Raw genomic sequence first — 13,974 nt, 5'->3', positions numbered from 1 at the left:
GAAGAGTACTTCATATATCTTGGAACCTTTGGGATGACCATCATATTGGCCACTGATGAAGGGATTATACTGTCCACCTGTCAAGCACTGCCAGGTTGTAGAAGGATACCTTGCTAACCTAACTCTCTCCCTGTAAACTGACACATGGAATTCTATTTTAAGGTCGTAAATCAAGACACCTCTTCAGGATCAAGAAATTCTTACAGGTTCACAATATACTCAGAGAGGATATGATGTCTTAAGAAAGGATTTCCAAACAGTACCTGTAGAGGCCATCTTTCACGACAAGTTCACTATCACCAGCAAGATTGAGATATTTTGATACTAATACTCTCAACAAGGCCCATAGGTAAATGCCACTGTTAACCTTTTCTCCAAGGTTTTCCCTTGTGCCTTAGAACTTCTACTTTATCATTACCTCCTCTGTATCTTGGGCTTCCATAGTAGGTCAGATGGTAAAGCATCTGCCTGCAATACAGGAGACCTGGGTTCAATCCCTGGGTCAGGAAGATCCCCTGGAGAAGGAAATGGCAACCCACTTCAGTATTCTTGCCTGGTGAATTCCATGGACAGAGGAGCCTGGTGGGCTACAGTCCATGGGATCGCCAAGAGTTGGACATGAGTGAGCAACTAACACACACACCCCTGAATCTTGAATATCCTTAAAAATAACCACTTTCATGTCTTTGTCTCAACCAAAATAAAATTCTCTGGATGCTTCCCTTATAGAACTTCTTATATGAAGCTGCTTATTTTTCCATCCTCCTTAATTTCCAGACTTGGCAAGGAATGGACATGAAATATAGATAGAGGTAGGGAGAAGGACAAACAGAACATTGTTTTAAGTTCTGTGCTGCAGACTGTAGGCCATTACTCTAACCTTCAGACTTAAAAAGATCTGGTCCTTGAACCTAATGTCACCTAACTAACTTCCTCCAGACTTTGGCACCCTCCTCCGTATTTTAATTCTTGCTATCATTCTAAATGACTTCTGCACTGATAGGACAATCTTTTTCTTTTAGTTCCTCAATTAAAATGTGTCAATGCACTTCATCTCCACTTCAGTGTAATGAAGAGTCCTTCCATGCTCTACCATAGAAGTCATCAATTCCAGTACCCCATTCTCTGAACAGAAGCCCCTGTACTTCCAATCTTCTCGTTCTGTAACTCTCATGGTTTCTACTCAGAACACATGGAGACCTACAGTCTATTCCCTCACGTAAGAACAGCCATCACACAGAAGATTCACAGACTGTAACTGAATGAACAAGGAGTTAAAAAGTTCAGAATACTTATCTCGGAGAGCAGGGGAAGGCACTGAACATAAGCAAACCATATCACAGAAGAGCCACAAGACAGAAGGAGACCATAAATGATTGGTCTGTAGAGCTGTGTAGTTTCCATCTCAATCCAACCCAGCAACTGAGGCATAAGAATGAAAAGTAAACAACTGGATTGCCTCAGGATAGAAGGTCTGAAGAACAGTTTAATGGAAGTAGGATCATAACTCTGATGAGTAAGAGTGGATGAAACGATGGGTAGGTTAGAAGAAGACAAGCAGTGAAATCAGTATTGCCACACATGTTATCCAAGGTTGGTTTAGCTCTTTCATTTGCAAAAATACAAAATTTTCTAAAAGTTACTGTGTTTGACAAAAATAAGAACATAAAATCAATGTCTTATCAATTTCTAGTAGAGAATGTGATGGAAAAGACTTCCTTGATACTGACAATATTTATGGTGCAATGAGTAAAGTAATTTACTTACCAGTTTAGAAGCCCTAGTCACTTCTTTCCTGATATCTTCTATTAGAAAACCATAAACTCCTTCTTCTTCTTTACCCCTCTGCCAAATTCCACTTGACATCAACTATGAATATATTCTCAATTAGAAAATAAACTCTAAGAAACTTGTTTGGAATAAAAAATATATATCTATAATATTCCAATAAAAATGGATATAAAACAACTCAAATTTCAAGTATCTCTTACCTATAGTAGTTATTTTTCACAGTCAAAGAGGCTACTCATATTCTTTGATTCAAAGACACTATATATTAACAGGTTATATAAATAAACTGGTTTCCAAAAAGTATCACAGAAAATAACAGGGAAAGGGAAGGAAGACAAACAATAAACACTTATGATCAAGTTTTAGGTGGGAAAAAGTGGCAAATACTAAAAGATGTATACGTAACAGTAATAAATACTATGGAGATAATTATCAGTGATATTTCAGGTTAACTCTATAAATCTAGCTGGATTCTGAATCATAAAAGACGTAATTACAGAGAATCTATTTAATGAAAATAAATTTTTAAAAATAGGTTTTAACTTCAGTTTAAATATATTAAGGGAACATGAATCAAGGAAAAAAAAGCATGAAGCTGTGAATAAGTACTGGCTTGCAAATCAGGATCTGTGCCCAACTTTCCAGAGCCCTAGGCAAGTAATTCAGTGTTTCTAATATTAAACACGAAAATAAAAACAACAGACTAGGTTGTTTCCAAGTCTCTCAGCTTAATATTCCGTTACCATTTATAATATTACTATACCTTTCCATTCACAATAAAACATCAGTCTTGTAAGTGTTGAGCTAGGATCAGCATGTTTTGGGATTACTACACTCATTAATAAAACAGGAAAGAACATAAGGGAAATTTTGATATGACCAAGTTAAATATATTAAATAACTCAATAACACTTCAGACTTGTGATTAGAGATTTTAATCGGTGTATCTTAAAAATTACGAAAAAAAAAAAAAAAAAACCACCACCCAATCCACTGACTAATAATAAAATAGCTCTCCTAATTCTATTACATAAAAAGTAAAATGAACTCTTTAGAAATATAAAAAGGTTTTCTTTTGTGATACAAACTATGAGACTCTGTGTTGTTGTTGTTTATTCACTAAGTCCTGTCTGACTCTTTTGTGACACCATGGGCTGTAGCCTACCAGGCTCCTTTGTCCACGGGATTTCCCAAGCAAGAGTACTGGAGTGGGTTGCCATTTCCCTCTCCAGGGGATCTTCCTGACCCAGGGACTGAATCCACATCTCCTGCATTGGCAGGCAGATTCTTTACCAGTGAGCCACTTGGGAAGCCCCGTAAGACTCTAAGCCCTATATGACTCTAAGACAAATAATCTGGAATGTCAACTTCATGTTCCCCTAAGTCTTGGTACAAAGTAATTAGGTTCCTAGACCAGTTTACAAACCTTAGAGAAACACCAAGAATTTATGTTAGATTATTACTCAAGGAAGCATCTAAGTTTTAACATGGATGCTGTTGTAAGAATAAAAATACACCCCTAAATTTGTTGATACTCCTCCCTTAAAAGTGGTGGGAACTAATTTCCTTCCCCTTAAGTGTGAGCTAGAATTATGATTCACCTCTAACAGAATAAAGGAAAAGTAACAGTGGTACACCACTATAAAAACTAGGTCATATAGTTCCATCTTGGTGTATATCTATCCCTTTCTTTTGTTACTTGCTCTGGGAGAAGCCAGATGTCATGCTGTGGGCAGCCCTACAGAGATGCCCAGGAAGTAAGGAACTGAGGCTTCCTGCCAAAAGGCAAGAGGAACTGAGGCCAAAAGCCACATAAGTGAGCCACTGGAGGTGGATACTCCAGCCTATCAAGCTTTCAGATGACCAAACCATGCTGACATGTCAACTGCAGCCTCAGGCAGAAGAGGCCCTAAGCCAGAACCACCCATCTCAGCCAGTACCACATTTCTGTGCCCCATAAACCACTGAAGAACAGAAACAGAAACTTACGGGTACCAAAGGGGAATGGTGAGGGGGTGGGGAGAAGGATAAACTGGAAGACTGAGATTGACATATAAACACTATTATATTAAAAATAGATAACTAATAAGCACAGGGAACTCTACTCAATATTCTGTACCCTATATGGGAAAAGAATCTAAAAAAGAGTGGATATATGTGTATATACATATATATATATATTTATTTAATTGATTCACTTATAAGCTGCTAAATGTCACTTATAAGCTGGATAATTAGTTAAGCAGCAATATATATCTATTGCAAGTGCCAAGGAATACTGTATATACTCCTGTAACCTTGGCATGCTAAGGCAGTGAAGGTACCACTAATATCTTAAAGCAGATTCAATGAGATGAGAAGTTGGTAGAGGGAATGGGGAACAAATGAGAGATAATTCTCAATATATCATCATTTTTTCTTGCAACTGAGTGATCCATAAATTAACCTATTTCCTTTTCCACAAATATTACCTATAGTCAAAATTTCTCTTTTCAGGTTCTCTGGGAAAGAAAATACTTTTATTTTACTTCCTGAGCCTTCAAACAGGTACTTTCTGAGAATTATCACTAGCAACCATGTAAACAACAAAGTTGCAAAATGAACAACTCCCTTACAGACCTAACCATTTTCTTTTTCCACTGAGGCCCCAAAGGGTTAGACAAAAATAAGCAGGTAATGATGACAAGTATTTCTATGTATCAAGTCATTTCAGAATCTTAGAATTTGATAAATGAAAACTCTTATTTTTACATTGCAAAAGAGATCTAGGAAAGTTAAATGACTTATCCATTTCTCAGAAACAAGCCATCAGGATCAAATTCTCTTTAGAAGAATACCAAATTTTTAGGATTTAATTAAAAATTATACTCACCAAACAATAGTAATGTACAGTGAGATTCCATTTCTCATTAGTTTTCTTTTCTCCATATTTAATAGGACAGTCATCATTTTTTCGACAGAAAACACAAGCTAACAGTGAAAAAAGTAATAGATATAAAAATATTTAAACAAAAACCAAAAAAAAAAAAAAACCCTATGGAATTGGTGTTTCTCTCAACGATGTGTTCAGTTCTTTTTGAGAGAACAAATTATATTATATTGTTTTCAGTAAATTAAGACTTTCAATACCTATTTCTAAAACAATGTGACTTTACATTTTTAATCTTTAACAACAATCCCAGTGTGTTGTTAAATTGGCAACTCATTGAAAACAACCAATTAGTAAACTCTAAAACTTCACCTCTCCACTAAAGCAATGATAATGCTGCCAAACCCATCAGAATCAACTTTTCAGAAACTCTGAAATCTGATTTAAAAACTTGAAATAATGAGAAAAATGCTTAATAAAGAGACAAGCTGCCAAAATTTGCTGACAGATCTGTGGCATTTTAACTTACCTGCCTACTATCCCTCACTCTCCAATCGGCCAATGGCCTTAAGCCCAGTATCAATGTGCATTGTTTCTTAGGCCATGTTCTTGGTGTGGACTGTCTAAGAGGAGGTAGTATGGACCTTGCTAGAGAAATGTGATTGTGTGTGTTCTGACATGTATGGCGGCTCCCCAGGGGATGGGCTCAGATGCCTGCCCTTCTTTCATCTGTGTAAGAACTTTCTCAGGGCTGGAGTCTGACTGTCAAAAGCATTTAAGACAAATATACTAGAGGCAGCAGCTTAAAGCAAAGGATAACAGAGCAAGTAGGCAAAGACCAAAAAGGCTAGGAAAGAAGAGACTAGTAAAGGAAGATTACATGGGAAGATAAGGGCTCTGAAAAGCTCCCATATATACGAGGGAATCTAGAAGGACATCACATGCCCAAGGCTGGATGCATGCTCAGAAATGACCCTAAGAACTCTATTCACCTCTGGCTGATCTTTAGGCTTGTAGACTCATAGAGTAAGCCTATATGAAAAAGGAATGATCCCAATCAATAACTTTATTTTAACAATAAAGAACTAGAAAAAGAACATATTAAACCCAAAACTAGCGTAAGAAAGGCAATAATAGAGATAAGAACAGAAATAAATGACATATAGAATAGAGAGAATAAATGCAAACAAAGCTGGTTCTTTGAAAAGGTCAACAAAACTGCAAACCTTTAGCCAGAAAAAAAGAGAAGACTCAAAACTTATAATAACTATAGAAATCAAGAGTGTGGTACTGACATAAGGACAGACATACAGATCAATGGAAAAGAGTCCAGAAGTAAACTCAGGTATCAATGGTCAATTAAATTTTGAACAAGGATTCCAAGATCATTCAATGGGGAAAAATAGTCTCTTTAACAAAAGGGTCTGGGACAACTGGAAAGTCACATGCAAGATAGTAAAACTGAATCCTTCTCCATAAACTATATAAAAATTAACTCAAAATAGATCAAAGACTTAAACATAAGAGCCAAAAGTATAAACCACTTAGAAGAAAACATGGGGGAAAAATCTTCAAAACCTTGGTTTGGCAATAGTTTTTCAGATACCACATGACACCAAAAACAAAAGCAATAAAAGAAAGAAAAAAAAGATAAACTGGACTTCTTAAAAATTTAAAACTTTTGTGCATCAAAGAAAACTATCAACAAAGTGAAAAGTCAATCTACAGAATGGTTAAATAAATTTGGAAATCATACACCTTTTAATAGTCTAGTGTTCAGAATGTGTAAGCTTTACAACCCAACAAGAAAAACACAATGCAATCTTAAAATGGGACAAAGCATCTGAATAAACATTTCTCCAAAGATATGGCTCAAACAAAATATCTCAAATAACAAATGCTGTCAAGGAGATAGTGAAATCAGAACCCTCATATACTGCTAGGTAAAATGTAATAATAGAACAATCACTTTGGAAAATAGTGAGCAGTTCCTCAAAAAGTTAAACAGTTACTATATAACAATTTCACTATTGGTTATATATAATACCAAAGAATTAAAAACAGATGTTCAAACAAATATTTGTACATTAATCTTCATAGCAGCACTGTTCACAATAACCAAAAAGGGAAAACAAATCAAATTTCCATTCATCCATCAAACAGATGGATGAATGGGTTAACAAAATATACAGTGACCATATAACACAGTATCTTTCAGCTATAAAAAGGAATGAAATACTGATATATGCTACAACACAGATGAGTCTAGAAATACTATGGTAAGTCAAAGAATCCAAGCACAAAAGGTTACATATTACATGATTCCATTTATATAATAGATTACATTATCCAAAACAGGTAAATCCACAGAGACAGACAAAAAGCACGCTGGTTGTCTCCACGAGCTGAGGACAGGAGAAATGAGAAGTAACTACCTAGTGGATAGTTTCCGTCCGGACTGATAATGCTTTGGATCTAGACAGTGGTAACAGCTACACAACTCTGAATGAAGTGCCACCTTTCAAAACAGTTAAAATGATAAATTCTACATTCTATGTATTTTATCACAATAATAATAAAACTTTAAAGGCAAACTGCAGAGTCAGGGAGATCTGAGTTAAGACCTAGTTCTACACTCTTGCTGTGTAACCTTGACCAGGTCACATGAACACTTTATGGTTCTGGTTCTTCATCTTATAAAAATAAGGACAACAATAGCACTTACCTCAAACTATGACTTACTGAGCATTAAATGAGATAATATATAGCAATATAATTTAAAAAATATGGCACAAAGGTAGAACTGAATGTTATTAATATAATTACCAATCCTTTCTATCTTATGATATTTACTTGTACATCATATTTCTAATACCATACTAACAAAACAAGGAAAAAAATCACCAGTTGAAAAGATTGAGTATCTCACGGCAATTAATCAATACAAGATGGAATGAACGTGAACTCTAAACCACTGTATGGAACATAAAGCCCCTATCTGTTCAATCTTCCCTAACCAATCTACACTGCAGTGTAACATGACCAAGTAATAAATGTTTATTACATTAAACCATTAAAACCTCAGGGTTTACCTATTACAGCAACTAATCTTATTTACCTTTTTTAATACGTAATCAAGAATGGATGTTGTATGTTGAAAATGTACTGTATCTGTCAACAGGTTACTCACAAAATAGATTCCAGGACTGGAAAGAAACCAATACTTAATATTGTGAAACATCCACCCTGTATTTGCTCTCCCTCACTACAGCTCACCAAGCAGTAACTGGAAGCCCCTTCCCTCAAAATTTCAGCACCTCTTCCTCCCCAACACAGAGTAACTGACCACAATAATTCCAGCAAATTGTCATTTGATTATTGCAAATCTTACACCAGCAACTCCCACCTTAACTTCTTCATCCCCAGCGCCTATACTTTCAACTACAAGTATGTATGCAGCTATCAAGAGGAAGAGGAATACAAGGAATTAGCCTCAAGAGGAATACAAGGAATTAGCCGAGACTGCGGAAGAGTCCTCAAAGTGAATGCTGGATGGAGCTGCATCGCTATAAGCTATGGACTTGTGCTTTCCATCTGTTCCCCTCCTCCCTTGCCTGGTACCAAGGCCCTGGACACAGAACAGACCAGGTTTCAGGCATGCATTTTTCTAAGTAGGTTACTATTGTTTTTATTTGTACTTTGCATATTAATTTTAACATTTAAAATTCTGTAAAATTGTTCCAACTTTACGATTCCACACCTTCTACATAACCCTTTAGCAAATGATACTGGTTATGTTACAGTAATAAAACACACACATTCATTCAAGTAAAAAGCTGAGACAAACTTAAGAAAAATACTAACGAGATAACAGTAATAGGTGATATTCACATTTGATAAATATAAGAAGATAGCCCATGAACTACTAAGTTTCAGAACTAGTAGCATAACTGATAGAAGTCTATAGGTAAAAGCAGGAAAGCAAAGTCAAGGGAGGTGTAAGGGCATAAATTTCCTTATCCAACATGATAGGTAGTTAACAGATACTCTATAAGTGAGAGTAAAGATTCAGTTTCAAGTGTAACACTTTTAGAGGCAATCAAACAATAAATTTTAAAAAGGGTAGATCAGGAGAAGTAGTGGCAACTGAGTATAAAGTAACAATTTAAAATTTTCATCTTCCATAGTAGCAAATCGACACATACTATTTATAACTAATAAATGAAGAAAACAACTAAAAGTAAAGTCTACATCTGTTTGAGATGGTTGTGAGCACTAACAGGCAAGTTTTCCTTTTCACGTTAAACTTTTATACATTCACTGTTCTCATTTATTTTATCTTTTGTAAGAAGAAAAATCACACAAAAAGGTAAAAAAAATCATATTTATTAAAGAAATAATAACTGTTTTGTTCAAATACAAACCACATTTGATAAATACAGAATATACAAATAAAATTTGGCAAATTATCCTTTTCTAGCAGATTTTTGTTGAAATTAATACATAAAACATTATACTTCAGTATATAGAAACACGATCTAAGCATGGATCAGGAAATTCATTCCTAGTGTTTGAGTAGCAGTCTAAAAGATTAACTGTAATTTTAAAAAAAGCAAGAATGATGTATCATAATATTTTAAGTTAAACTTGAAAATATTTTAAATATGATTACTTACTAGAATTCGGTGAGCCTCCAGGTTTATTTTCATTCATTTTACTAGGAAAAATAAGAATATACAATTAGACATCTTAATTTCAAAATTCTCAAATTACCCATTTTATTTAGATTTAGTCAGTGTATGATAACGAACAAGCTGCATGATCATTTCTTACCCCAATACTTTATTTCTTCACCTTTCCACATCTAAGACCAGTAATTTTCAACAAAGGTGGTAAATTCTGGGGACAGTATTGAAATTGGAAGGAACGTTTTTTAGTTATCAAGAAGATTAAGATGACAACTGGTATTTACTGAAAAGGAGACCCAACTCAGGACATACAAGGAACAAACAGACTTAAGACTTTCAACTTTCTAGCAGTTTCACAAATCTACTGTGGAAAATTCCATAAACACATCATTACAGCACCTCACCTAAAATAAACATAAAAATTCTAACTTATAAACAATATTTAGTCAGTATCCCAACAACAGATTTATAGTTGAGATTCAATTTCTCCAGCTTCTAATTTCTTACCCTTCCCCTCTGCAGATGAATTGCAACTACTGCTTACTTAAGTCGATTGGATTGATGATTCAGAACGACTGAGGTCCACAACACAGGTTAACGTGCAAGATTATAAACTAATGTTTCTTTATAAGAAATCACAATTTCTATGTGGCTATGTCTTGTCCTCCTCTTTCCCTTCAAACTATAAGGACCTGGGCATCTCTCTTGGTTCAACACTGCAATGAAATTCTGTCTAGATTTTTATAATATATGTTCAGACAACTATAAGACTTAAAAAAAGGTACCTAAAGTTTCTTAATCACTAGCCTCAGAACTCTGACCTAAACAAGTGTTTTTCCATCTTTACAAATATAAAAGAATAAAAGTGAGTATCAATCTCACATATCACCAAAAAAAAAAAAAAGTAATATAGGAATATATAGTGCTTCATGCTGAAAAGCCTCCAAATATCACTGGCAGCAAGATGATGATCATAAGAAAGATCTCCAGTGCTATCAAAACATGAACAAGAAAGGTTTTTCCTGTTTGCAACAATCTAATTAGTACTCTATATAGCTTTTCAAAGTGTATTAATACACAGTATTCCACACAGACCACTGGAATAGAAATAAAGAGCCCAGAAACAGATTCAGACTTTTCTGGTCATTTGATTTTTAACAAAGGTAACAATGAGAAAAAGAAGTCTTTTATCAACAAATGATGCTGGAAAAAATGGATCTCTGTATGGAAAATTGGGAAACTTGAGATTCACACTTTACACCATAAATAAAAATTAGTACACCATAAATAAAAATTAGTTTCAAGTGGATCATAGACTTTATTGTGAAGCTAAAACTATTAAAGTTTTAAAAGAACTTCATCAAATTTAAAAGATTCTACCCATCATAAGATATCATTAAGAAGGTAAATTCTGCACACCACATACTAGGAGAAAATATTTGTAAAAATGTGTCAGACAAAGACTTGTACCCAGAATACATAAAGAACTCCTAAAACAATACAAAGCAAACAACTAAGAAATGGGCAAAAAACATGAACAGACACTCCATGAAGCAAGATATACAAATGGCCAGTAAACAAGTAAAAAATGCTCAACATCATTGTTAATTAGGATGATAAAAACTAAAACCACCATGAAGACTACTTTATACCTGTAAAAATGTCTAAGAATAAAAAGACTATAATATCAAACACTGGAAAGGATATGAAGCAACTGGGGAATTTTCATAAATTGTTGATGGGAATGTAAAATGGAATAATCATTTTGAAAAGTTTTAGTAGTTTCTTAAAAGTTAAACATATATACCCAAGCACCTAGCCTTTGATGTAGGAGTTTCACAGCCAGGTATACATCCAAGAGAAATAAACATATAGACTAAAAACTTTATATAGAAATGCTCATAGCAGCTGTCTTCATGATACTCCCAAACTGGAACCCTACAAGTCCATCAACAAGGAAACTGACATGCAAATTGCAGTGTATTAATAAAATGCAATACTACTTAGCAATGAAAAGGTAACAAGTGCTGAGGATGCAATAAAACAGATGAATCTACAAACAAGCTGCGTCAAAGAAACTGCACACTATTATGACCTACATTATTCCATTTACATGAAGTTCTTTACCGTTTTTAAAAAAGTAACCTATCAGGGAAAAAACAGCACAACAGTACTTGTCTCTCAACTGGGAAGATGATGGGAAGTAACTTAAGTACCCCATGCCCCAGGCCAGAGGCGACGCCTGAGAGGAGATACCCCGAATCCCAGGCCAGAGGCAGCAGCCAGGAGGAGCCACCTCACATCCCAGGCCAGGAGCAGCACCCAAGGCCAGGGGTGGCGGCCAGGAGGAGCAAGCCCACGCCCAAGGAGTGGTGGCTGTGAGAGCTGCAGGAGGGCTTAGAGGAGGTCAGGAGGGGCGGCGGTGAGGAGATACCCCTCATCCAAGGTAAGGAGCAGCGGCTGTGCTTGCCCACGCCCAACGTAAGAGAAACCCAAGTAAGAGGGTAAGTGTTGCAAGAAGGCATCAGAGGGCAGACACACTGAAACCATACTCACAGAAATCTAGTCAATCGAATCACATTAGGACCACAGACTTGTCTAACTCAATGAAACGAAGCCATGCCCGTGGGGCAACCCAAGACGTGCGGGTCATGGTGGAGAGGTCTGACAGAATGTGGTCCACTGGAGAAGGGAATGGCAAACCACTTCAGTACTCTTGACTTGAGAACCCCATGAACAGAATGAAAAGGCAAAATGATAGGATACTGAAAGAGGAACTCCCCAGGTCAGTAGGTGCCCAATATGCTACTGGAGGTCAGTGGAGAAATAACTCCAGGAAGAATGAAGGGATGGAGCCAAAGCAAAAACAATACCCAACTGTTGATGTGACTGGTGATAGAAGCAAGGTCTGATGCTATAAAGAACAATATTGCATAGGAACCTGAAATGTCAAGTCCATGAATCAAGGCAAATTGGAAGTGGTCAAATAGGAGATGGCAAGAATGAACGTCGACATTCTAGCAATCAGCGGACTAAAATGGACTGGAATGGGTGAATTTAACTCAGATGACCATTATTATCTACTACTGCGGACAGGAATCCCTCAGAAGAAATGGTGTAGCCATCACGGTCAACAAAAGAGTCTGAAATGCAGTACTTGGATGCAATCTCAAAAATGACAGAATGATCTCTGTTCGTTTCCAAGGCAAACCATTCAATATCACGGTAATCCAAGTCTATGCCCCAACCGGCAATGCTGAAGAAGCTGAACTTGAACGGTTCTATGAAGACCTACAAGACCTTTGAGAACAAACACCCAAAAAAGATGTCCTTTTCATTATAGGGGACTGGAAGGCAAAAGTAGGAAGTCAAGAAACACCTGGACTAACAGGCAAATTTGGCCTTGGAATGTGGAATGAAGCAGGGCAAAGACTAACAGAGTTTTGCCAAGATGCACTGGTCATAGCAAACACCCTCTTCCAACAACACAAGAGAAGACTCTACACATGGACATCACCAGATGGGCAACACCGAAAACAGATTGATTATATTCTTTGCAGCCAAAGATGGAGAAGCTCTACGCAGTCAACAAAAACAAGACCAGGAGCTGACTGTGGCTCAGATCATGAACTCCTTATTACCACATTCAGACTTAAATTGAAGAAAGTAGGGAAAACCGCTAGACCATTCAGGTATGACCTAAATCAAATCCCTTATGATTATACAGTAGAAGTGAGAAATAGATTTCAGGGCCTAGCTCTGATAGAGTGCCTGATGAACTATGGAATGAGGTTCGTGACATTGTACAGGAGACAGGGATCAAGACCATCCCCATGGAAAAGAAATGCAAAAAAGCAAAATGGCTGTCTGGGAAAGCCTTACAAACAGCAGTGAAAAGAAGAGAAGCGAAAAGCCAAGGAGAAAAGGAAAGATATAAGCATCTGAATGCAGAGTTCCAAAGAATAGCAAGAAGAGATGAGAAAGCCTTCTTCAGTGATGAATGCAAAGAAATAGAGGAAAACAACAGAATAGGAAAGACTAGAGATCTCTTCAAGAAAATTAGAGATACCAAGGGAACACTTCATGCAAAGATGGGCTCGATAAAGGACAGAAATGGTCTGGACCTAACAGAAGCAGAAGATATTAAGTAGAGATGGCAAGAATACACAGAAGAACTGTATAAAAAAGATCTTCACGACCCGGATAATCATGATGGTGTGATCACTCATCTAGAGCCAGACATCCTGGAATGTGAAGTCAAGTGGGCCTTAGAAAGCATCACTACGAAAAAAGCTAGTGGAGATAATGGAATTCCAGCAGAGCTATTTCAAAGCCTGAAAGATGATGCTGTGAAAGTGCTGCACTCAATATGCCAACAAATTGGGAAAACTCAGCAGTGGCCACAGGACTGGGAAAGGTCAATTATCATTCCAATCCCAAAGAAAGGCAATGCAAAAGAATGCTCAAACTACCGCACAATTGCACTCATTTCACACACTAGTAAAGTAATGCTCAAAATTCTCCAAGCCAGGCTTTAGCCATACGTGAACTGTGAACTTCCTGATGTTCAAGCTGGTTTTAGAAAAGTCAGAGGAACCAGAGATCAAATTGCCAACATTCGCTGGA

At 36.4% G+C, this 13,974-nt stretch overlaps 1 protein-coding gene across 3 annotated transcripts in view; it reads right to left on the bottom strand.

Annotated features, from left to right (window-relative positions):
• G2E3 (G2/M-phase specific E3 ubiquitin protein ligase) overlaps positions 1-13,974 on the bottom strand; it is a 74,053-nt gene that overhangs the window by 33,493 nt on the left and 26,586 nt on the right. Inside the window, exons 2-4 of one of the 3 annotated variants that reach the window (XM_005695202.3) lie at positions 9,337-9,377; positions 4,664-4,761; positions 1,768-1,869 (exon numbers count right to left, since the gene is read on the bottom strand). In XM_005695202.3, coding sequence (XP_005695259.2) covers positions 1,768-1,869; positions 4,664-4,761; positions 9,337-9,377 — 241 coding nt within the window. The remainder of the gene's footprint in view (positions 1-1,767; positions 1,870-4,663; positions 4,762-9,336; positions 9,378-13,974) is intronic. The other 2 variants (XM_013973118.2, XM_013973120.2) reach the window with 2 other exon arrangements.

Source organism: Capra hircus, chromosome 21 (genome assembly GCF_001704415.2).
Source record: "Capra hircus breed San Clemente chromosome 21, ASM170441v1, whole genome shotgun sequence".
Lineage (NCBI taxonomy): Eukaryota > Metazoa > Chordata > Mammalia > Artiodactyla > Bovidae > Capra > Capra hircus.
The sequence above is the reverse complement of the archived record's forward strand: the minus strand, read 5'-3'. Positions and strand labels throughout refer to the sequence as shown.